The sequence below is a fragment of the Dendrobates tinctorius genome, unplaced genomic scaffold (assembly GCF_039654945.1).
Source record: "Dendrobates tinctorius isolate UK_male_01 unplaced genomic scaffold, ASM3965494v1 ptg000162l, whole genome shotgun sequence".
Classification (NCBI taxonomy): Eukaryota; Metazoa; Chordata; class Amphibia; order Anura; family Dendrobatidae; genus Dendrobates; species Dendrobates tinctorius.
This window is the reverse complement of record NW_027361829.1, coordinates 32,939,489-32,966,102: the sequence shown is the minus strand read 5'-3', so window position 1 is coordinate 32,966,102 and position 26,614 is coordinate 32,939,489. Positions and strand designations below refer to the sequence as shown.

Sequence of the window (26,614 nt, the reverse complement as noted above, 5' to 3'; positions counted from 1 at the left end):
CTCAGACAGCTGTGAACAGTGCAGCAAAGTGGACACTAGCACTGAAAGGCTGCAGAAAGGCTCCGCTGTCTACTACTAGTGTTTGCAACCAACGTATATGGATACGGATGGAAGCACACTAGATTGAAATTATGTAAAAAATGCAGCTTAAAAATTAAAAGATGTATGAGGCAGCAGTGAGGCACGCTGGGCAGCCTACAACCTGACGTGGCTGCAGGACCCACTCCACAGCGTGAGCTGCACTCACACAGCCCTTGCAGACAGCTGTGAACACTGCTGCTAGGGCAAAGAAGGCTACAGTGGTGGTTTATGTAGCCTGGGTAAAGCACTAGATGTTTGGTGGAATTGCTACTTCTAACTGTCCCTCACAGTCTTCTACAGCAGCCTGTCCCTAACTGAATTCACAGCAGAGTGAACCAGAAATGGCGGCTGCGGTGGCTTTTATAGTGCATCATGACATCATTTCGGCAGCCAATCACAGCCATGCCAATAGTTAACATGCCTACATGCCTAACAGGATGTGCCCACACTTCGGAGGATTCCCATTGGCTTAATCAAAGCAAGCAGGCTCATAGCATGATGGGAACTTCCGATTTCGGAATCCGATATGACAAAAGTATCGGAAGTCAGTATCGGAATTCCGATACCGCTAATATCGGCCGATACCCGATACTTGCGGTATCGGAATGCTCAACACTACTCATCACACATCCTCCATCTCATAGTCAACCGTTATGACATCATAATGAGCGGCGGCGGGGCTTGCAACCTTTGATGACATCAGCGTCGCCATGGCAACCATTGTGACATCATAATGAGGGGCGGGGCTTGGCGCGCACACACTGCTTCCCCAGTATGCAAATAGTGGCATTGTGACATCACAATGAGGGGCGGGGCTTGACGCGCACACACTTTTTCCCCCAGTATGTAGATAAGGGCAAAATTGTTTGGTGAATTGTAACGCGCGGGGTTAAAATTTCGCCTCACAACATAGCTTAGGACGCTCTCAGGGTCCAGACGTGTGACTGTGCCAAATTTTGTGGCTGTAGCTGCGACGGTGCGGATGCCTATCCCGGACAAACATACATACATACATACATATATATATATATATATACACACACACACACACACACACACACACACACACACACACACACACACACACACACACACATACACATACACACTTTGAGCTTTAGAGATATATATATATATATATTACACTCATAGAACATACATACTGCATACATCATATATACTACATACATGCATACTACATTCATACATTGTACATACTACATTCATACATAGTACATACAACATGCATACTACATACAATGCATTCATACAATACATACATATAGACATACAGTACATATAACATAGAGTACATACTCACCATCACTTGTCACTTTGATCCCCGAAGCCAGTGTCATCTGTAAAAAATATTAAAATAACAAACAGCCAATATACTCCCTGATCCGCAGAAATCCACGAGTGTCCCGCGACGATCTCCCGTGGAGAACAGCAGCATCAGCTGATGCGACCGCTCTCTAGGGGCTCCAGGAATGCAATGACGGGAGGTAGGTATCCTTCCGCACTGTGTTCCTCCGCCACTGTAAAAAAAAATAGTCCCTAGTCTCACTTTTGGCATTGCTTTGTGAGAAAGTTCCCATACAGCGTTTGCCATAAAGTGAGACCAGTGAACTATAGTAACCTCTCAGTGATGCACTGCACGAGATCGTCGTGGGACACTCGTGGATTTGTGCGGATTTTTTTTTATTACATTCAACACATTAGCCGGATGATGGGACTACTACTGTCCCATCCTTGGCTAATGTGTCAATCACTGTCATTGTAGCAGGCATAGCCCCATGGGACTTGCAGTCCCATCGGACGATGCCTGCACACATGCACAGACCCCGCATCATGATGACATCATTTCAGCAGCCAATCACAGCCATGCCATTAGTTAACATGGCTAACACAACTGGCTCTTTGCATTATGGGAACTTCCGATTCCGGTATTCGATATTGTAAAAATATCGGAACTCGGTATTGGAACTCCGATACAGCGAATATCGGCCGATACCTGATATTTGCAGTATCGGAATGCTCAACACTAGTGAACACCCAAGAGTGGAGCACCGCTCCATGTACAGCCGTTTCAGGCAGATGATGGCTGAATATTACAGCCATCATCTGCCACCAAAGCTGCAGGCCCAGTTCCAAAGTCAGTGAGCCAACATGTTATATGTTGGTAAGGGGATACATTGCCTTTTTATACATGTACAGCAGATGTCAATAGAAAGTATTTTACAGGTCCCTTTGTGAATATATGCAAGTACAGTGAGTACGAAAAGTATTCAGACACCTTTAAATTTTTCACTCTGTTTCATTGTAGCCATTTGGTAAATTCAAAAAAGTTCATTTTTTTTCTCAATGTACACTCTGCACCCTATCTTGACTGAAAAAAAAACAAATGTAGAAGTTTTTGCAAATTTATTAAAGAAAAACTGAAATCACATGGCCATAAGTATTCAGACCCTTGGCACAGACACTCATATTTAAGTCACATGCTGTCCATTTCCTTGTGATCCTCCTTGAGATGGTTCTGCTCCTTCATTGGAGTCCAGCTGTGTTTAATTAAACTGATAGGACTTAATTTGTAGAGGCACACACCCGTCTATATAAGACCTCACAGTGCATGTCAGACCAAATGACAATCATGAGGTCAAAGTAACTGGCCAAGGAGCTCAGAGACAGAATTGTGGCAAGGCACAGATCTGGCCAAGGTTACAAAAGAATTTCTACTGTACTCAAGGTTCCTAAGAGCACAATGGCCATAATCCTTAAATGGAAGAAGTTTGGGACCACGAGAAGTCTTCCTAGACCAGGCCATCCAGCCAAACTGAGCAATCGTGGGAGAAGAGCCTTGGTGAGAGAGGTTAAGAAGAACCCAAAGATCACTGTGGCTGAGCTTCACAGATGCAGTAGGGAGATGGGAGAAAGTTCCACAAAGTCAACTATCCCTGCAGCCCTCCACCAGTCGGGCCTTTATGGCAGAGTGGCCCAATGGAAGCCTCTCCTCAGTGCCAGACATATGAATATTATTATTATTATTATTATTATTTATTGTTATAGCGCCATTTATTCCATGGCGCTTTACATGTAGGGAGGGGTATACATAAAAACAAGTACAATAATGTTGAACAATACAAGTCATAACTGGTACAGGAGGAGAGAGGACCCTGCCCGCGAAGGCTCACAATCTACAAGGGATGGGTGAAAATACAGTAGGCGAGGGTAGAGCTGGTCATGCAGCGGTTTGGTCGATCGGTGGTTACTGCAGGTTATAGGCTTGTCGGAAGAGGTGGGTCTTCAGGCTCTTTTTGAAGGTTGCGATGGTAGGTGAGAGTCTGATATGTTGTGGTAGAGAGTTCCAGAGTAGGGGTGATGCACGAGAGAAATCTTGTATGCGATTGGGGGAAGAGGAGATAAGAGGGGAGTAGAGAAGGAGATCTTGTGAGGATCGGAGGTTGCGTGCAGGGAAGTACCGGGAGACAAGGTCACAGATGTATGGAGGAGACAGGTTGTGGATGGCTTTGTATGTCATGGTTAGGGTTTTGTACTGGAGTCTCTGGGCAATGGGGAGCCAGTGAAGGGATTGACAGAGGGGAGAAGCTGGGGAATAGCGGGGGGACAGGAGCGGGGGGACAGGTGTATTAGTCGGGCAGCGGAGTTTAGAATAGATTGGAGGGGTGCGAGAGTGTTCGAGGGGAGGCCACTGAGCAGGAGGTTGCAGTAGTCAAGGCGAGAGATAATGAGGGCATGGACTAGGGTTTTTGCAGATTCTTGGTTGAGGAATGAACGGATTCGTGAAATATTTTTGAGTTGAAGTCGGCAGGAAGTGGAAAGGGCTTGGATATGTGGTTTGAAGGAGAGATCAGCATCAAGGATTACCATGGCATTACATCAAGGATTAATATAATGATGGCCACTCATTTTTCTTTACTTAGCTGCTTTTTTCTTGCAATAATACAAATTATAACAGTCTATTCAGTAGGACTATCAGCTATGTATCCACCACACTTCTGCACAACACAACTGATGGTCCTAACCATTTATAAGGCAAGAAATCCTACTTATTAAACAGGACACACCTGTGAAGTGAAAACCATTTCCGGTGACTACCTCTTGAAGCTCATCAAGAGAATGCCAAGAGTGTGCAAAGCAGTAATCAAAGCAAAAGGTGGCTACTTTGAAGAACCTAGAATATGACATATTTTCAGTTGTTTCACACTTTTTTCTTAATGATATACCGTAATTCCACATGTGTTAGTTCATAGTTTTGATGCCTTCAGAGTGAATCTACAATTTTCATATTCGTGAAAATAAAGAAATCTCTTTGAATGAGAAGGTGTGTCCTCTGAATGAGAAGGTGTGTCTAAACTTTTGGTCTGTACTGTATATAAAAAAGTAATTCTATATATAGACACACACACACACACACACACACTCACACACACCCCCACCCACCTCTGGCAAAATTAAGAGACCATTGCAAAATTTTCAGTTTGTCTGATTTTTCTCTCTTTATAGGTATATTTTTGAGTAAAATGTAAATTGCTCTTTTATTCTATAAACTACTGATAACATGTCTTAGAATTTCCAAGCACTAAATTTTGTATTTATTTTTAGAAAATGAGAAATGGTCAGAATAACAAAAAAAAATGCAGTGCTTGCAGACCTCAAATAATGCTAAGAAAACAAGTTAATAATCATTTAGAAACAACAATACTAATGTTTTAACTAAGGAAGAGTTCGGAAATCAATATTTTGTGAAATAACCATCATTTTTAATCACAGCTTTCTTGCATTCTGGCATGCTTTCCATCGGTCTTTCACACTGCTTTTGGGTGACCTTATGCCACTCCTGGTACAAAAAATGTAAGCAGTTCTTCTTTATTTGATGGCTTGTGACTATCCATTATCCTCTTGATTAGATTCCAGAGGTTTTCAATGGGGTTCAAGTCTGGAGATTGGGCTGCCATGACAGGGATTTGAAGTGGTGGTACTTCATCCACACATTGATTGACCTAGCTGTGTGGCATGGCACATTGTTCTGCTGGTAAAACCAGTCCTCAGAGTTGGGGAGCATTGTCTGAGCAGAAGGAATCAACTGTTTTTCCAGGATAACCTTGTATGCGGCTTGATTCATACATCCTTCGCAAAGATTAACCTGCCCAATTCCAGTCTTAAGCAACTCTAGTTCATCAACGATCCTTCACCAAATTTCACAGTTGGTGCAAGATACTGTGGCTTGTACGCTTCTCCAGGTCTCCATCTAACTATTAGACTACCAGGTGTTGGGCAAAGCTGAAAATTAGACTCCTCCGAGAAGAATACCTTACTCCAGTCCTCTGTGGTCCAATCCTTACAGTCTTTGGCAAATTTCAGCCTAGCTTTCCTTTGCTTTTCATGGATGAAAGGCTTTTTTCTAGCTTTACATGACTTGAGCCCTGCCTCTAGGAGCCTGTTACGAACTGTTCTTGCCGTGCACTTCACCCCAGCTGCCATTTGCCATTCCTTTTGTAGGTGACTTGATCTCATCCTGTTGGTTGCTGAGTGACATTCGAATAAGATGACGGTCATCCAGGTCAGTGGAGCGTCATTTTCACCCTCTGCCGGTCTGTAGCTTTGTTATCCCCAATGTCTGCTGTTTGACCTTGTTGTAATGGACTGCCGTCTTAGAAATTTTAAGGATGGATGCAACATGACGCTCCACTATATCCTTCTGCTAGCAAAGCCAGAATTGAGCCCTTCTTTTCCTCACTCAAGACTTTTCAACTCCTTTGGCATGGTTAAAAGTTATTTTTCCATTCCTGTTACTTTTGGGATATTACGAGCACTTGTTTTGCCATCCAGCTTGTCCTATTGCAAGAGGATTGTGAACACTACAGCAGGGTTTTCCATACTTTCCTCCGTTAAATAAGATTTGGTTCAGGTAATCACCTAATTAGAAGCACACTAAGTAGAATGAGGTCTACTCTGGAATTCAACTGACGCTGAAATGGAATGGCTGCCAGACATGTAGAGAAGCTGATTTTTATATAACTGCACAGTGGTCTCCTAATTTTGCCAGAGATATATATGAACAGCACCAAAATATTACCTCAAATAATGTGCAAAGCTTTCCCAACCAATGGTTACCAACAATAGAATGAAAAAAGGAAAACGGCATGGGGAAAAAAAGTGGACTTAATTTCCCAAAATCTATCTCTCAGTTGTGCTCAACAAAAGTTTACATACCCCTGGCAGAATTTTTGCTCTCTTGACTTTTTTTTTTCAGAGAATATGAATGATAACACCAAACCTTTTTCTCCACTCTTGGGTAGTGTTTGGCTGAAGCCATTTAGTGTCAAACTACTGTGTTTTCTCATTTTAAAAATGATGACCCTGATCAAAAGATCACATACCCCATTTGTTAATATCATGTATTGCCCCCTGTCACGTGGACCCGTCCTGTGTGACACGGCCCGCAGGCCGGTACTTAAACAACAAGACACGGGGAAAGGGGCAACAATTACAACGGTGGGCCCTGCGATAGGGAACGGGGACGTGGAGACCTCCTGCACTCCTTTGAGTCAGTGTCCCTCCACTCCTAACGATCCCTAGGCCGGTTCCGCAACGGGCGCCGATCAGGATACCTGACACCCTACACCTATCCTTTGCTAGGGAGCTGGGTGGTGCAGGCACTGACCCCACCGCTGTACTAATACACACCAGGGAAAAATACAAACAGGGGAAACACAAAAAGACTTATCTTGCTCTGCTGCAGCACCAGGCAGCAGAGTGCATCACCGGATTAACTTTTCGCAGTGGCTCGACACCTCAGAGCCAGCTGCCACCTTCACCATCTCACACTGCTGCGGACACCGGGCAGCCAGAGTTAAACACCAGTTTCAGCAGTGGCTCCAACCTTCAAGTCAGCTGCTCCCTTCACCGTGGTTGGAATCCCAAAAAGATGCTATCACCAACACCTGCTCATAGACTATGTGACCCTATATAGGAATAGGGAATTGACAAATGATGAGGGGCTAAAGGCTGCTATAATCCCAGGGACCACCGTGGGCAAAAGGCAAAGCAAAGAAAACCAAGTGCAATGACCTTAACTGTCACCGGGGGCAAAACTAGAACTGAAACCACCACAGTGCAAGAGAAAAAAAAAAAGGTTACTAGTGCATTTTATCTGTCATGATCCAGCATGGATCATGACAGTACCCTCCCCTTAATGAGGGGCCTCTGGACCCTCAAGACCGCTCCTCATCGGGGAACCACCTACAGCAGGGACGCCCAGGTCCAGAGTTCACCCCAGCAACTACTTGCACTTCAGGTTTATGACAAACGAGCACCACAGGTATTGGCAATATATGTTCCGGAGGCACCACCCATCTCCAAAGCGCCGATCTGGGGAACGAGAGGTGTATGGGCAAGTATGTGGGTAACTCCAGCTGGTAACTCTCCGGGACTGATAGCCGACACCAGATACGGCCCGATCACCTGAGAATTCCAGACCCCCGCAACACCCTTCCACTGGATGTTTTTTGTGGCCACCCATACATGCTAGTTCACACACAGGTCCGGACCTGAACGTTTATTGCCACACATTCGTTTGTCACAATTCGGTGAACTCTCTCTGGAACTGACAACAGAGGCGTCCCCCTGTGTCACCCCACTCACACCCCCGCAATTCACCAAGGGAAATGCCACCCTCCAACCCCTCCTACTACGAGGTCTGTGCCTCTCAGGGTTGGCTAATGGCGAGGGTTGAGCCTTGCCCTTACTCTCCTGCAGCACATCTGCTGCTCTCACTGGAGAGAAAGGGGTCGGTTGAAGAGAGACGGCAGAGATAGTAGTCCCTAGGCAGCAGCCCTCACACGACTGCTCCCAGCTGACTACTTCCCTACTCCGCCAATCTAAGACCGGGTTGTGTTATTTAGACCAAGTGGGGCCCACAACGATAGGTGCTGGATTTCCCTCCAAGACGTAGTATGGCTGGGACACATCCTGATGTCCACTATGCAACTGAATGTCTTCTACAACTTGGTTTAACCCCCCTGGCTCAGTGGGACAGAGTTAATGGCCTGGACGCTTATGGGTTTGTCCAGCGTCTTGCACCTCAGACTGAGTCTGGACAACCTGAGCATCCACCAGACTGACTTCTGCTCCACTTTTCACAAGAACCAGTAGGCCCTCAGGTACCTCGTCAACCATCACCTCTGTTGTCATAGTACCTTCTGAGGGCAAGGAGGAAATATACACTCCCAGGTCGTCTTCCTCCACACGACCAGGGGAACACGGCTTCTCTGACAGTACAGAAGTTTCGGCGTCAGTGCCAAGGACTAAATCATTAGTCACTACAGGGACATACCCCTTCACCTTGGGGAACACCAGGCAACACCTTGGGAACACCGACTCCACCCACCTGCCTGGGTACGTCCACCTGTATAAACAAGTCCTGCTCCCCAGCAGGGACTCCACGGCACATCCTCGCCAAAACCGTATATGGCCCCTCTAGTTGAGGCAGAGGATAGGCCTCAGATCCATAATTCCGCTGCAGGTGCTGCTGAAACATCATTCAGCTCCTCACTAACCTCAGTGAGGGCCAGCAGCAACTGCTCACTTGTCTGAACGTGGCCCATGGCTCACCAGAGAAAAATGTATGGTTGGTGATAGTGGTCATTTCCAACCATCCTTGGTGGAGGAAGGAGCTAGAGAGAGAGTTCCTGGCAGCTCAGTCAGAGTCCTGGTGTGGAAGGAGTCAGGGGATTTCCTTGCAGCTCTGACAGAGCTTGGCAGCTATTCAGGAGGAAAGCTGTATTCTGGTGGTCGACTCTGTTGCTGAGAGCCAGAGCAAAGCTAAGTGGTGTTTCCCTGTTTGTCAATTTCCTCAATGTGTGTTTCAGTGCAGTGGTGGGATTAGTTTCTGCACCGTCCATTTCATTAGAAAGGGCTAGGTGCAGGGCGAGCTAGGGTTCTTAGGTTCCAGCTCGGCGACAGGTGCGGAGCCTGTATAGGGACTGTTAGGAGTATAGAGACTGGCTCAGGGGAGTGCAGGAGGTCTCCACATCCCCATTCCCTATCGCAGGGCCCTCCATTGTATCGGTTTCCCTGGTGTTTCCCCTTATTTAAATTCGCCTGCTGGAGGCGGTGTATCCGGCTGCACGTTATATTTAAATTCGCCCTACTGGAGGAGGTGTATACAGGGTCACGTGTGTGATAGAAATTCGCCCTGCTGGAGGCGGTGTGTCCAGTCACACATTGACCATCACACCCCCTCTAACATCAATGACAGCATGAAGTCTTTTGTGGTAATTGTGGATGAGGTTCTTTATTTTCTCGGATGGTAAGGCTGCCCAATCTTCTTGGCAAAAAGCCTAAAGTTCCTGTAAATTCCTGGGCTGTCTTGCATGAACTGCGCGCTTGAGATCTCCCCAGAGTGGCTCGACGATATTGAGGTCAGGAGACTGAGATTGCCACTTAAGGACCTTCACTTTGTTCTGCTGTAGCCAATGACAGGTCGACTTGGCTTTGTGTTTTGGATCGTTGTAATGTTAGAACTTCCAAGTACGTCCGATGCGCAGCTTCCGGGTTGATTTATTGAAATTTTGTCCCCAGTATTTGCTGATAACGTGCTGCATTCATCTTTCCTTCAACTTTGATCAAGTTTCCTGTGCTTTTGTAGCTCACACATCCCCCAAAACATCAGCGATCCACCTCCGTGCTTTGCAGTAGGAATGGTGTTCCTTTCTTCATAGGCCTTGTTGACCGCTCTCCAAATGTAGCGGTTATGGTTGTGGCCAAAAGGTTCAATTTTAGTCTCATCACTCCAAGTGACCTTGTTCCAGAAGTTTTGAGGCTTGTCTATGTGCTGTTTTGCGTATTGTCAGCAAGATACTTTGTGGCATTTGCGCAGTAATGGCTATCTTCTGGCGACTCGACCGTGGAGCCCATTTTTGAAGTGCCTCCTTATTCTGCATCTTGAAACAGCCACACCGCTAGTTTTCAGAGAGTCCAGTATTTTAGCTGATGTTATTTTGTGGGTTTTTCTTTGCATCCCGAACAATTTTCCCTGGCAGTTGTGCACGAAATTTTTGTTGGTCTACCTGACCATGGTTTTGTTTTTACAGAACCCCTGATTTTACATTTGTTAATCACAGTTTGAACACTGCAGACTGGCATTTAATCAATTCCTTGGATATCTTTTTGTATCCCTTTCCCTCTTTTATAGAGTTCAACTACCTTTTCATGTAGATTCGTTGACAATTCTTTTGCTTTCCCCATGACTCACAATCCAGAAACATCAGTGGCTGGATGAAAGAGTCTGTCTGGATCCCAGAAACTCACTCGGCTTTTATGCACACACACTGATTGCAAGCAAACTGGTCACAGGTGAGGATGTTATCTTTAGTAGCCATTCAAACCCATTTGTGTCAACTTCTGTGCATGTTATCAGGCCAAAATCACCAGGGTATGTGAACTTTTGATCAGGATCGTTTGGATGTTTTGGGTTGTCATTATGATTTAAAAAGAGAAAATAGTAGTTTGACAATAAATGGCTTCACCCAACCATTATCCATGAGTGGAGGAAAAGTTTTGGTGTTATCATTCATATGCTCTGAAAAAAGGCCAAGAAAGCAAAAACTCTGTCGGGGTATGTAAACTTTTGAGCACAAATATATATATATATATATATATATATATATATATATATATATATATATATATATATATATATATATATATATATATAATACATACACCGGCAGAATATTTTCTTTCTTGGCCTTTTGTTCAGTGATTCATTGCAGTTATTTATTCCTAAGGGTGGGCAACCAAATATTAAATTGAGGATGCCAACAATTTTGTCCAGCTCATTTTTGGTGATTTGTGTGATGTCCAATTTGCCTTTTTTCATTTTTTTTTCTTTGTGTTGTTCCAATACGCATAAAGGAAATAAACGTGTATAACAAAGCATGTGTAAGTGCAATTATTTCCTGTGAGAAATACTTCACTTTCTGGAATAATTTCAAGAGTGCTAACACTTTGTCATATATGTATGTACAGTGCCTTGCAAAAGTATTCGGCCCCTTGTAACTTTTCAACCTTTTCCCACATATCATACTTCAAACATAAAGATACCAAATGTAAATTTTTGGTGAAGAATCAACAACATGTGGAACACAATTGTGAAGTTGAACGAAATTTATTGGTTATTTTAAATTTTTGTGGAAAGTCAAAAACTGAAAAGTGGGGCTTGCAATAATATTTGGCCCCTTTAACTTAATATTTTGTTGCCCCACCTTTTGCTGCGCTTACAGCTGCAAGTCACTTTGTGTATGTCTCTATCAGCTTTGTACATCGAGAGACTGAAATTCTTGCCCCTTCTTCCTTGGCAAACAGCTTGAGCTCAGTGAGGTTTGATGGAGATCGTTTGTGAACAGCAGTTTTCAACTCTTTCCACAGATTCTCAATTGGATTCAGGTCTGGACTTTGACTTGGCCATTCTCACACCTGGATACGTTTATTTGTGAACCATTCCATTGTAGATTTTGCTTTGTTTGGGATCATTGTCTTGTTGCAAGACAAATCTCTGTCCCAATCTCAGGTCTTTTGCAGACTCCAACAGGTTTTCTTCAAGAATGTTCCTGTATTTTGCTCCATCCATCTTCCCATCAATTTTAACCATCTTCCCTGTCCCTGCTGAAGAAAAGCCGCCCCAAACCATGATGCTTCCACCACCATGTTTGACAGTGGGTATGGTGTGTTCAGGGTGATGAGCTGTGTTGCCTTTACGCCAAATATCGTTTGGCATTGTTGCCAAAAAGTTCGATTTTGGTTTCATCTGACCAGAGCACCTTCTTCCACATGTTTGGTGTGTCTCCCCCAGGTGGCTTGTTGCAAACTTTGAATGACACTTTTTATGGATATCTTTGAGAAATGGCTTTCTTCTTGCCACTCTTCCATAAAGGCCAGGTTTGTGCAGTATACGACTGATTGTTGTCCTATGGACAGACTGTCCCACCTCAGCTGTAGATCTCTGCAGTTCATCCACAGTGATCATGGGCCTCTTGGCTGCATCTCTGATCAGTCTTCTACTTGTCTGAGATGAAAGTTTAGAGGGACGGCCGGGTCTTGGTAGATTTGCAGTGGTATGATACTCCTTCCATTTCAATATGATCGCTTGCACAGTGCTCCTTGGGATGTTTAAAGTTTTGGAAATCATTTTGTATCCAAATCTGGCTTCAAACTTCTCCACAACAGTATCATGGACCTGCCTGTTGTGTTCCATGGTCTTCATGATGCTCTCTGTGCTTCAAACAAAACCCTGAGAATATCACAGAGCAGGTGCATTTATACGGAGACTTGATTACACACAGGTGGATTATATTTATCATCATTAATCATTTAGGAGAACGTTGGATCATTCAGAGATCCACAATGAACTTCTGGAGTGAGGGAAAAAGAAATATAGCTCCAGCTGCGTAGAATTCTTCTTTATTAAGTGGAGTAAAATTGACACATCATAAGACTCTCTCCATATAACCACACCAGGACAAGATGAGGCTACGCTTTTCGACCTACATGGTCTTTATCAAAGCCATACTCAACACCCATCGCAAGTCAGAGATACATATATATAATCAACCAATGAAATTACTTGCATAGATCACATGACATCTCCGACAGGTCCTTTGCATGAACAAGACATAACATATAAAAAATGCATCCATCAACACAAGAATTAAAACATTTAACAGTAGTGCAACATTAAATCATGTCTCTTATTTAGGCCATTCGGTTATCTAGTATTTAAATGATAGATCCAAAATGCCTCTCGGGTGAGAAGGCAACGTCTGACGTCTCCTCCCCGAGATGACAGGTTCACACGCTCAATTCCCTGTACCTTTAAAGTTTGATGTGTTTCTAGCATTGCAATCAATGAAATGCTTTGAAGCTGCTGAGATATTTCTTTCAAAATTATTTGTGTTGACTATATCATGCAAATGCTCCCTAATCCGTATTTTTAGTTGTCTGGTCGTACACCCGACATAGGATAAATTACACTGATCACAATTAATTTTATATACTATATTATAGGAGTTACAATTAATGTAATTTTTGATTTTAAAAACTGAAGTGTGATCACGATTACTGAACTCCTTAGATACCTGCGCATGTTTGCACGTTTTACATAAAAACCTTTAGTGGTAAGCCAATTTTCATTAGACTTTTTGCTATTCAATGAAAACATGCTTGGAGATAATATATTCCCCAATGAAGGAGCTCTCCTAGATACCACATTTACACCGGATGCCAAGATCTGCGCTAATTTCTCATCCTCGTATAGAACAGGTAAAAATTTATGGACTATTTTTTAATACACGAAAATTGTGGACTAAATTGGAAACAAATATATGGTTTGTTCCCTATATCCTTATTTTTATTTCTCATTAAAGATGAGATGATCTAGGAGAGCTCCTTCTTTGGGGAATATATTTTCTCCAAGCATATTTTCATTGAATAGCTAAAAGTCTAAAGAAAATTGGCTTACCACTGAAGGTTTTTACAAATGTGGCGCAAATATATGTAAAACGTGCAAACATGCGCAGGTATCTAAGGAGTTCAGTAATAGTGATCACACTTCAGGTTTTAAAATCAAAAATTACATTAATTGTAACTCCTATAATATAGTATATAAAATTAATTGTGATCAGTGTAATTTATCCTATGTCGGGTGTACGTCCAGACAACTAAAAATACGGATTAGGGAGCATTTGCATGATATAGTCAACACAAATAATTTTGAAAGAAATATCTCAGCAGCTTCAAAGCATTTCATTGATTGTCATGCTAGAAACACATCAAACTTTAAGGTAGGGGAACTGAGCGTGTGAACCTGTCATCTCGGGGAGGAGACGTCAGACGTTGCCTTCTCACCCGAGAGGCATTTTGGATCTATCATTTAAATACTAGATATCCGAATGGCATAAATAGAAGACATGATTTAATGTTGCACTACTGTTAAATGTTTTAATTCTTGTGTTGTTGGATGCATTTTTTATATGTTATGTCTTGTTCATGCAAAGGACCTGTCGGAGATGTCATGTGATCTATGCAAGTAATTTCATTGGTTGATTTTTATATATATATATATATATATATATATATATATATATATATATATATATATATATATATATATATATATATATACAGTGGGGCAAAAAAGTATTTAGTCAGTCAGCAATAGTGCAGGTTCCACCACTTAAAAAGATGAGGCGTCTGTAATTTACATCATAGGTAGACCTCAACTATGGGAGACAAACTGAGAAAAAAAAATCCAGAAAATCACATTGTCTGTTTTTTTTTTTTCATTTTATTTGCATATTATGGTGGAAAATGAGTATTTGGTCAGAAACAAAATTTCATCTCAATACTTTGTGATATATCCTTTGTTGGCAATGACAGAGGTCAAACGTTTTCTGTAAGTCTTCACAAGGTTGCCACACACTGTTGTTGGTATGTTGGCCCATTCCTCCATGCAGATCTCCTCTAGAGCAGTGATGTTTTTGGCTTTTCGCTTGGCAACACGGACTTTCAACTCCCTCCAAAGGTTTTCTATAGGGTTGAGATCTGGAGACTGGCTAGGCCACTCCAGGACCTTGAAATGCTTCTTATGAAGCCACTCCTTCGTTGCCCTGGCGGTGTGCTTTGGATCATTGTCATGTTGAAAGACCCAGCCACGTTTCATCATCAATGCCCTTGCTGATGGAAGGAGGTTTGCACTCAAAATCTCACGATACATGGCCCCATTCATTCTTTCATGTACCCGGATCAGTCGTCCTGGCCCCTTTGCAGAGAAACAGCCCCAAAGCATGATGTTTCCACCACCATGCTTTACAGTAGGTATGGTGTTTGATGGATGCAACTCAGTATTCTTTTTCCTCCAAACACGACAAGTTGTGTTTCTACCAAACAGTTCCAGTTTGGTTTCATCAGACCATAGGACATTCTCCCAAAACTCCTCTGGATCATCCAAATGCTCTCTAGCAAACTTCAGACGGGCCCGGACATGTACAGGCTTAAGCAGTGGTACACGTTTGGCACTGCAGGATCTGAGTCCATGGTAGCGTAGTGTGTTACTTATGGTAGGCCTTGTTACATTTGTCCCAGCTCTCTGCAGTTCATTCACTAGGTCCCCCCGCGTGGTTCTGGGATTTTTGCTCACCGTTCTTGTGATCATTCTGACCCCACGGGGTGGGATTTTGCGTGGAGCACCAGATCGAGGGAGATTATCAGTGGTCTTGTATGTCTTCCATATTCTAATTATTGCTCCCACAGTTGATTTCTTCACTCCAAGCTGGTTGGCTATTGCAGATTCAGTCTTCCCAGCCTGGTGCAGGGCTACAATTTTGTTTCTGGTGTCCTTTGACAGCTCTTTGGTCTTCACCATAGTGGAGTTTGGAGTCAGACTGTTTGAGGGTGTGCACAGGTGTCTTTTTATACTGATAAGTTTAAACAGATGCCATTACTACAGGTAATGAGTGGAGGAAAGAGGAGACTCTTAAAGAAGAAGTTACAGGTCTGTGAGAGCCAGAAATCTTGATTGCTTGTTTCTGACCAAATACTTATTTTCCACCATAATATGCAAAAAAAACCAGACAATGTGATTTTCTGGATTTTTTTTTCTCAGTTTGTCTCCCATAGTTGAGGTCTACCTATGATGTAAATTACAGACGCCTCTCATCTTTTTAAGTGGTGGAACTTGCACTATTGCTGACTGACTAAATACTTTTTTGCCCCACACTATATATATATATATATATATATATATATATATATATATATATATATATATATATATATATATATATATATCTCTATATCTCTGACTTGCGATGGGTGTTGAGTATGGCTTTGATAAAGACCATGTAGGTCGAAACGCGTAGCCTCATCTTGTCCTGTCCTGGTGTGGTTATATGGAGAGTCTTATGATGTGTCAATTTTACTCCACTTAATAAAGAAGAATTCTACGCAGCTGGAGCTATATTTTTTTCCCTGATTTCCTGACGTTGGTCTGTACGGAGCTCCGTGATACTGCTTACTGGTGAGCTGGCTTTTTCCGTTACTTCTGGAGTGAGTTTGCTGCACTGAAAGTAAAGGGGCCGAATAATATTGCACGCCCCACTTTTCAGTTTTTGACTTTTCAGAAAAATTTAAAATAACCAAAGTGTCCCACTTGTTGATTCTTCACCAAAAATTTACATTTGGTATCTTTATGTTTGAAGCATGATATGTGGGAAAAGATTGAAAAGTTCCAGGGGTCCGAATACTTTCGCAAGGCACTTTGTGCGTGCTTATGTATGTATGTTTGTATATATGTGTGTGTGTGTATATTTTATATTCTCTCTCTTTTAACATTTTCCACATAAAATCAGATCATGTGATATATCTGGTAATGTCTGTAATTATTTAAATATTTTTAAAAGCTTCCTCTTCCGAGTGTCATGTTACTTAGAGATTATCTATTTTTTTGGCAATGATTCTTTCAGGGCTTAGCAAATCTCTGAAGGGTCTTGTTACTGTGCTTGCTGAATTTGATACCTCGGATGCTGATGACATTCCACACGTTGTCATATTGTAAATGCACATGCTGGCAATATTCAGGGTATTGCACAACATTTTGTCTTTTTTAATTTTTTTTTTTCGCCCTGACCAAATTAATGTCAGACATCTGATTAACCCCTTCACCAACCATCCTGTCCTGACCAGGCTAAATTTTACAATTCTGATCAGTATCACTTTATGAAGTAACAACTCTGGAATGCTTTATCGAATCCCAGTGATTCTGAGACATATTTTTTTTTTTTTTTTTTTTGTGACACGTTTTATTTTATGTTGGTGGTACATTTAGAATGATATTTTTTTCCACTTATTTGTGAAAATAATGTGAATTTGTCACATTTTTGAAAATAAATTTGTCTGGGCCACCATGAGGTTTACAAAATCAATAAGACTTTGAAAAAGTTGATTTCTGTGTGTCAGGCAGTGTAAAATTGGATTCCTGATTGGACCCCAAAATCAGCAACCGGATGCTCATAAATCTTCAGGGGGGGTCCATAGGGTCACTAACTGTGGATGCTGGCTCTTTCACTATCCTGGGATATCTGCGTGATGGTTCGGTTTTGCTGGAGGAGGAAAAGTTAGAGGGTGGTGGCATCCTCTCTCTCCATTTGGGTAGGGCGCTACATTTTGCCTTTCACATGGGTGTTGGACAATCAAATTATCCAAATTTGATTTTAGTTGTTTTGATGTAAACTTTTTTTTTTAAATTAAATTTAGAATAGGAGAAAGGGAAAAAAAATATATAGTATAATTGCCAGGTAGTTTTATTCTTCCTCTACATATAGAGAACAGCTTATTCTGAAAAGTTACATCAAAGTACAGTAACCCTTTTTAAAAGGCCCCATCTAAAAGGAGCGCTAGTTGATCAGAGATGATTTGACGCTTCCTTCTCAGGTTATGGATTCTTTCACGGGTCATTTTTTTTTTTTTTTTTTCATATACTGGAAAAAACTGACCTATTTTTTCACCATATTATAAGAGTTTGATCTGGATTTGGTCCAAGGTTCATGAGTTTTTCTCGTACGTGACAAAAATAAAAAGGTTTCTCCATTCTTCTCTTATCTAACAGTCTGTGAAAATTTGACAGGACCGGCATAGCATCAAAGTGCTGTTCAATTATTATATTTTTTTTATTTCTCTTTCTTACAGACCCATAGACTTGCAATGCCGATTTTGATCCAATACACTGATCAAAATTGGACATGTCTCCATGTTTTGCGCTGACCACTTGGTCCGTGGAAAATCACGGACATGTGAACGACCCCATTCCCTATCATAGGTATCAGTGCTACCCGTTAAAAGCACAGAACACTCACGCGCAAAAAATGGACGTCTGAATGAGCCCTAATGGAGAGAGTAGGGAGCCAAACAAGTTTGCGTCATTACAGAACAACTCTATTAAAACAGAATAGTAATATCTAATATAGTAACGATTTTTGCTTTCTTTTCTAGGTTCCAAGAATGGCAAGATTTAATTTCCATCAAGTCCGCTGTCATGTGGATTAATTTCTAAAGACACTTTTGTTGAAAATTGTCACTGGATTTTACACCTGCAACAAAACATGAATTCTGAAATACTTTGGATCAATGTTTTGAAACGGCGTTCTACATCGCACTGCTGATTCAAGCTGCTAAGAACAATTGATTGATTTTTTTTTTTTTTTAAGAGCCAACACCTCTGCAGTATTGATCGTTTTCCTCTTGGTGTTTTCTGACTAAATACAGTCAAATTTTGATTTTGGAGAATTGTAACTATTAATGGAATGCAATCATGTCCACCCAGGACGAAAGGCAGATCAATACTGAATATGCAGTCTCCTTACTGGAACAGCTGAAATTGTTCTATGAACAGCAGCTACTAACGGACATTGTATTAATTGTGGAGGGCACTGAATTTCCATGTCACAAAATGGTTCTAGCAACATGCAGCTCCTATTTCAGGTAATTCCTATGCTTTATTTTATTTTCTACCTGCTGTTAAGTGGGGAAAAAAGAAAGGAATATGGGCGACACTTCTCTTTTAATGTACTGTAAATATTCGAGTATAAGCCTACCCAAATAGAGGCCGAGGCACCTAATTTTACCACAGAAAAACTGGGAAAACGTATCGACTCGAGTATAAACCTGGTGTGCTTGGTCCCTTCATCCCTATCTTGGTGTGTGTGGCCCCCCTCATCCCTATCTTGGTGTGCGTGCCCCCCCCTCATCCCTATCTTGGTGTGCGTGCCCCCCCCTCATCCCTATCTTGGTGTGCGTGCCCCCCCCTCATCCCTATCTTGGTGTGCGTGGTTCCCCCTCATCCCTATCTTGGTGTGTGTGGCTCCCCCTCATCCCTATTCTGGTGTGCATGGCCCCCATCAGAAAAACAATAAAAAAAAAACAAAAAAAAACAAACAATTCTATTACCTTCCCTGCACTCCCTCGCGATGTCCTTTTCTGATGCCAGCAGCTGATTTATGCTTGTAAGCAGCACATGGCCATGACGTCATGCGCTGCTTACAAGCAGAGGACAGCTGCCGGAATTCCCTTAAGTAGCGTGCACACTTCAGAGCCCAGCAGCTGGAGGGAGCCAGCTGCTGTGGCTAACAGTGTGCCCGCTATTAAAGAGAAATGAATATTCACTGCTCTCCACTCCCACGGACTTGGAGAGCAGTGAATATTCATTTCTCTTTAGTAGCGGGCACAGGTGTTGGCCGCAGCAGCTGGCTCTTGCCTTCTGTGACTCGCTGCTCTGCCGCTCCCTCTCTGTCTTATAGTCCTAAAAATACTCAAGTGTAAGCCTGGGGGGGGGCTTTTTCAGCATAAAATGTGTTGAACTATGCTTATACATGAGTATATATGGTACTTTTTATTGATTGTTACAGTAATATATAGTATTATTTTTCAGAATTGTATTGTGATTTAAAATAGACCCAATTATGCTCCAGATCTAATAGCAATACATTTATGAAAAGAGATGGTTGTATCTTGTCCGTAGCTAGAGCAGCAACATGTACTTTAGTTTTACATAATCTGACTACCTAATTTGCTTTATTAGGATATCTGCTGTCATCGAAAAGTGTCTCTCTAGTGACAGATCCCCCTAGAGCAGTGTCCCCCAACTCCAGTAACGGGTCGTGTTTTCAGACAGAGCTATGAAGTCTGTAAGCCAAACCTCTGACTTCTCAATTTCCCTGGCTCCAACTCTGACTCCCTCATACATGGTGGCTTATGTTTAAGTTATAAATTTACTTTAGTAAAATGGTCCCATCAGTCTTTTAATCACTTATAATACAATAATCAAGCTATTTAGATAGAACATAAAATATATCTATTGGAACAGTAGTTCTTGAGATGAGTACAAGACTGCAAACATCCCTTCCCATTGCTTTTTCCTCTGATGTGTAGAGGAGAAGCCTCACTACTGAGCATGTGCATAAAGTGTAGAACAGACTCATCTCGCCTAATTCCTAGATCCTTGAATAGAACTTACCTTTATAGGACATTTCATAACTTTCCCAAGTTTTCATGAAAAAATATTCAACACATTCTGCACTGTACGTACCTAACATATATTTTCAGAATTTTTCCATTTAATACCGAATCCACCACAATGGACACCGACTCCACAGCCCTTTTCTCAGGATTTCCTTAGTTTTTCCCAGGTGATAATTGTATCATCTGCACAGTCAATAATACTATCACCAGTGCAACAGTAAAGAAATCCTGAATACATGACCTGTTGGTGGTTCTCAAGGACTGGAGCTAGGGAACACTGCCCTAGCGTGTAATTTGAGTTTCATTATGTGTCCTTGTTTCAGCCCATCCTGCATGTAGTAGTTTCGTAATATTTTGGGTTTTTTTTCTTCCATACTCTGTCCACTCTGTGTATTCTAGGTTCCCATGTGCACTAGAGGACTTTTTTTGTGGATACTAATCTAACCAGTAATGCTAAGTTTACATTTCCGTTTGTTACGTTTAGAGGAACAACCAAACTTGTTCCCTTTTTTTCAGTCTTCAGAATGGAAGAAAATGTTCTGCATGCATATATATCCCAAATGTTTATATTTTCTTTTAACATTTTCCATATTACAATCTATATTAAAACAAATAATAAGCAAATCTTGTGGTTTTCAGTCTTCATGAAGCGTTGAATTATACTCACGCTTGCTCTCCTGCACAAAAAAAAGTCAGCAGTCTTATTGTCATCAGAGACAGGATTACAATGACCGATAACATCACACAGGATCTTCCATTTACTATAGATTATCTCATGACTAGCCTTGTCCAATCACCATGCTCTTTGTCCAGATTATCTTAAATCATGCTCTGAGGATAGTTCTACACAATCAAATTCCGTCTTAAAAACCCATCTCACATAGCGAGATCGTTAGCGAGATCGCTGAAACGTCACCGATTTTGTGACGCAGCAGCGACTTCGCCAGCGATCTTGCTACATGTGACCCATAGTGGCGACCGGGCCCCCGCTGCGATCTCGCTGATCGTGCTCGAATGTCCTGGGCCATTTTTTGATCGCTGGTGTCCCACTGGCCAGCATGCATTTTTGTGTTTGACGCCAACGAGCGACCTCGTTGGCAAATCAGAACTCGGGGACGCAGGCGGGAGTCGTCAGAATAGCTGCTGTGTGACAAGGTCCCAACGACTGCCGAGGTCGTTATACGGATCGTTGCTGCGTCGTTGAGTAGATCTGTCTGTTTGACAGCTTACTAGCGACCATTTAGCGACGTACCAGCGATTCTTACCAGGTCGTATAGTTGTCGGCATTCGCTTTGTGTAACGGGACCCTTAGTCAGTCTATTGCAACTAATAGCCTGAAGGTTGCTGAAGAGAACAGGAATTATGCAACTAATGTTAGGCCAAGGTGTTTTTTTGTTTGTTTTTTAAAGATACATTTTAGCATAAAATGTAATTTTAAAAAATGGGACATTCACTGATAACGCGTGCCTTTTAACATGGGAACTCGCATGCTCGTACGGTCAATGGTTTATAGATTTCATACCTGATGGAGCGTGCATACCCCTATTGCCATTAAAAACTTTTCACATGTTTTTTTTCTTATAGACAGTAATTATCATAGTTGTGTTTTTTGGTTTTTTTTTAAAGTTCATGATACACCCACTTTTTGCTTTAACCTTTTTTTCTTTCCTTTTGCAGGGCAATGTTTATGAGTGGACTGAGTGAAAGTAAGCAAACACATGTACATCTGAGAAATGTGGATGCGGCTTCTTTGCAGATTATTATAACATATGCTTACACGGGTAATTTGGCAATAAATGAAAGCACTGTAGAGCAGCTATACGAGACTGCCTGCTTCTTACAGGTAAGATTTTGCTTTTTTTTTTTTTTTTGCAAAAGGTCTCAATTGTCAAACCTAGAAAAACTGCTATTGTTAAAGCATACAAAGCTAATTTTTCTAGACCGTTTTGATAATTAAGTCCAATTGCATACAGATGATTTTTTTTTTTTTTTGTACTTATTTCAATGCCATATGTAACCTGTGCTTTCTGTTACAGGTGGATGATGTATTGCACCTCTGTCGAGAATATTTAATTAAAAAAGTCAATGCCAAAAACTGTGTTCGACTGATGAGTTTTGCTGACCTGTTCAGCTGTGAAGAGTTGAAGCAGAGCGCTAAAAGAATGGTAGAGCACAAGTTTACTAGCGTGTACCGCCAGGATGCATTCATGCAGCTATCCAGTGAACTCTTGATAGATCTTGTTAGCAGTGACAATCTAAATGTGGAAAAAGAAGAGACCGTTAGAGAGGCCGCAATGTCCTGGCTAGACTACAACACGGTGTCTCGCTCACAGTACTTGTCCACAGTGCTAAGTCACCTACGCATTGATGCTCTTTCGGAGGTAATTCAGCGGGAATGGTTCCAAGGTTTACCACCAAATGATAAGTCTGTGGTAGTCCAAGGACTTTATAAATCAATGCCCAGATTCTTTAAACCAAGGCTTGGCATGACAAAAGAGGAGATGATTATAATAATAGAAGCTGCTCTGGAAAACCCTGGTTGTTACTCGATCATTTGTTACAGCCCCCAGGCAGAGAAGGTTTACAAACTTTGCAACCCACCTTCTGAGCTGCTTAAAGCGGGGGTAGTTGTGTCTCCTGATAATGATATTTATATTGCTGGAGGGCAAATGCCCATAAAGAATGCCAAAAGCAATCTCATCAAACCGGGCAAGTTTCAGTCTACCTTCAGAATAGTGAATAGTTTTTATTGGTTTGATGCCCAACAGAATACTTGGATTCCAAAGACCCCCATGTTGTGCGTTCGTGTAAAGCCTTCTTTAGTATGGTGTGATGGATACATCTATGCAATAGGAGGAGATAGTGTTGGTGGAGAGCTGAACCGAAGGACCGTTGAAAGATATGACTGTGAGAAGGACGAGTGGACATTGGTGAGCCCTCTTCCAACCGCATTTCAGTGGAGTATAGCTGTTGTGGTCCACGATTGCATTTATGTAATGTCTTATAATCTGACATATTGCTTCATTCCACGGTCTGGTATCTGGGTAGAAATGGCAAAGAGGCAAAGCAGTAGATGTTTTGCATCTGCTGCAGCCTTTGATGGCAAAATCTTCTACCTCGGAGGCCTGCCAACCGACAACAACTCAAGCTTAAGGCTGCCTTCCAGCACAATGGATGGCTTTTCCCCTGCGGTTGAAGTGTACGACGTGCATAAGAATGAATGGTATTTGGCAGCCAATATTCCCGCCAAACGATTCGTTGACCCCTGTGTTCGAGCAATGGTCATCTCAAATTCCTTATGTGTCTTTATAAGAGAGTCACACATGAATGAAAAAGCAAAATATTCCATTTATCAATACAACATGGACCTTGACCAGTGGTTTCTGCGTCAGCCGATATCTGAGCGTGTACTATGGGATTTGGGCAAGGAGTTTCGATGCACTGTAGGAAAGCTCTACCCATCATGTCTAGAAGTATCTCCATGGAAGCCTCTAACACATGTTTTTTCACAAGATGGTGCCGATGACTTTGAACTTGGTGGAAACATGGTTACGTTACCCCCAGTATAGCTATCTTCTAGCAGGAGACTGCGCGTATGCATGGCTCTGTTTCCACAATGAGAATTCCTAAGAACTACAGAAAGTGGACTTTGGAGAACGAAGTTTGCATTGCTTACTATTCAGACTTTATTTTTATGGCCTACGTAACATTTGTAATCTTTAATGCATTTATATAGGGAGATATGCTTCCAGTTTCAGAAATATTTGACCAGCTAATGGGAAAAGAAAACTTTATATATTCCAGCCTTTGCATTCAGTTTACGAAAAGCATTTAATTTGTATCCCTGTGATGATTTTTTTTTTTTTCCTTGCTCCCTTTTATTACAAAGAGGTGCAAGTCTTTTTGACACAGCCTATTAATGGAATTGTAAGTATAGATGCTTTCTGCAAAATATCTTCCATTATCCATATTCCTTTTTAGTCGGCTAGCCAGTGTGTGTGCTGGACTCTACATTCAAATCTGGAGTGTGAACCCATCTACTATGTGTCTGTCTATATGTCTATCTCTCCAAGGTTAAACGTGCTTGCTGAAATAAGACCTTATACATTTTTGAAACCTCAAGTTTGCCTCCTCAGTACACTTACTACTGTATAAATAGCTTTTCCTTTACATATTTACTCCTAAAAGAAGCCTGGCTCTAGTGGCGTGATCTCCTCTCCAGGAAGGACATATCTCAAGCTTTGTAATCTCTCAGTGCTATGTAACAAGCTGAAGCGTATGATGTCAACTAATGACCCAGAGCAAGCTTGACTTGGATGTAATCGATGAAATATGCAGAGAACCTGCAAACCTTTTTATTTTTTACAAAGTGATTTATCACCAAAGTCCCACTTTAACACACAACCTATATATATATATTATCTATAAATATATTTTTTTGCTAAATTCAGAATTTCCTGCTGGGGAAATGTAGTGTTTCACTTGGTAACACAGGTCAATACAATGACTGCAGGCTCAGTCAGGCTGTGCAAGGAGCATGTGTTTATGTTGTCAATAACCTGTACCTTTCTGTTGTAGAATGCAGGTCTTCCAATTTGGCCTTGTAACGTTCCTTCTGGCGTCACCAGGCATCCAACCTACCGTATTTGCTAGCCCCTCGTCGTACGGGTCCCTGTGGAACTTTAATCCTTTACCGCAACTTTGCCGTGAAGGAATTAAACAAATGGCGCTCTCACCCTCTAGTAGTGATGGGAGCTCACTCATTAAAAAAAACTGCTGCTGTCTTTCTTTCCCTTCCCACATTTGTACATTTAGTGTTGGATTACCAGCTCTTATCATTTTTAACTTAACAAGCATTTACTGTAGTGTGATTGTGTATTGGTATACCCTAGATTTTTTTTTTTTTTTTAATATATATATATAATTTTGGGGGAAGGGAAACAAACTGTTCAGGAATAATTTACTTGGCACGAGAGAGCAGATGCCCTTGTGCTGCTCTGGCATTACTATCAATCCCAGGAACCACTAGCAGTAGAGGGGCACCGTCGCCAACTCAACATGAGCACAGGTGCTTCATGACAAACCCTACTAGCATGTTCAGCTGCATCATGTTCTGGCACTGTATTTTGAATGACCTTAATTTATTAAAAAATATTAAAATGATAGTTCTGCTGTGATTTATTTAATGAGCTTCATATTTCATACATTGTGTTTAAGTCATTTATCATGTATTACTTGCTTTCCTGACTGTTTTTTTGTAAATACCTGGTTTAGTCAAAACACAACTTGGTCAAACATAACTTGGGAGGTTATAGTATTCTCAGTTGTATCCTTAGGTCTGTTTCACACTTCAGTTGTTTGACGTCGGTCAAAATCCGCTGTTTTTCCAAAAAAACGGATCCGCCATTTTTTTGGGCGGATCCACCTTTTCTTCCATAGACTTGCATTATCAGCGGATTTTGACAGATGGTCATCCGTTGCATTTGTTTTTTGACTGATCCGTCATAATTTTGGCGTCTGCTGTCTGGAGTGGACGGACAACAAAAAATTTTGTCTGCGTTAAAACAGCGGATGGCGACGGATCCGTTGCCAACTGTTAATCGACGGAATCCGCCAACAGAGCTGCCCTTTTATACTGAGCATGCCTGGAAGAATTTCCTGTCATCAAATTTAACCCCAAAACCCGTTCTGTCAGCAAAAATCAATCTCTCTTTCTCCCTCTCCTTTCTTTCTTTCTTTCTTTCTTTCTTTCTTTCTTTCTTTCTTTCTTTCTTTCTTTCTCTCTTGCTCGCTCTTTCTCGCTCGCTCTCTTGCTCGCTCGCTCTCTTTCTCGCTCGCTCGCTCTTTCTCGCTCGCTCGCTCTTTCTCGCGCTCTTTCTCGCGCTCTTTCTCGCGCTCTTTCTCGCGCTCTTTCTCGCGCTCTTTCTCGCGCTCTTTCTCGCGCTCTTTCTCGCGCTCTTTCTCGCGCTCTTTCTCGCGCTCTTTCTCGCGCTCTTTCTCGCGCTCTTTCTCGCGCTCTTTCTCGCGCTCTTTCTCGCGCTCTTTCTCGCGCTCTTTCTCGCGCTCTTTCTCGCGCTCTTTCTCGCGCTCTTTCTCGCGCTCTTTCTCGCGCTCTTTCTCGCGCTCTTTCTCGCGCTCTTTCTCGCGCTCTTTCTCGCTCGCTCTCTTTCTCGCGCTCTTTCTCGCTCGCTCTCTTTCTCGCTCGCTCTCTTTCTCGCTCGCTCTCTTTCTCGCTCGCTCTCTTTCTCGCTCGCTCTTTCTCGCTCGCTCTCTTTCTCGCTCGCGCTCTTTCTCGCTCGCGCTCTTTCTCGCGCTCTTTCTCGCTCTCTTTCTCGCTCTCTTTCTCGCTCTCTTTCTCGCTCTCTTTCTCGCTCTCTTTCTCGCTCTCTTTCTCGCTCTCTTTCTCGCTCGCTCTTTTGCTCGCTCGCTCTCGCGCTCGCTC

At 42.2% G+C, this 26,614-nt stretch overlaps 1 protein-coding gene across 1 annotated transcript in view; it reads left to right on the top strand.

Moving 5' to 3' along the window:
* Window positions 1-25,337, top strand: part of KBTBD2 (kelch repeat and BTB domain containing 2) — a 68,692-nt gene extending 43,355 nt beyond the window's left edge. Inside the window, exons 2-4 of the mRNA XM_073549943.1 lie at window positions 18,148-18,636; window positions 21,850-22,015; window positions 22,209-25,337. Coding sequence (XP_073406044.1) covers window positions 18,467-18,636; window positions 21,850-22,015; window positions 22,209-23,741 — 1,869 coding nt within the window. The 5' untranslated portion in view covers window positions 18,148-18,466 and the 3' untranslated portion in view covers window positions 23,742-25,337. The remainder of the gene's footprint in view (window positions 1-18,147; window positions 18,637-21,849; window positions 22,016-22,208) is intronic.
* The last annotated feature ends 1,277 nt before the right edge of the window (window positions 25,338-26,614 follow it).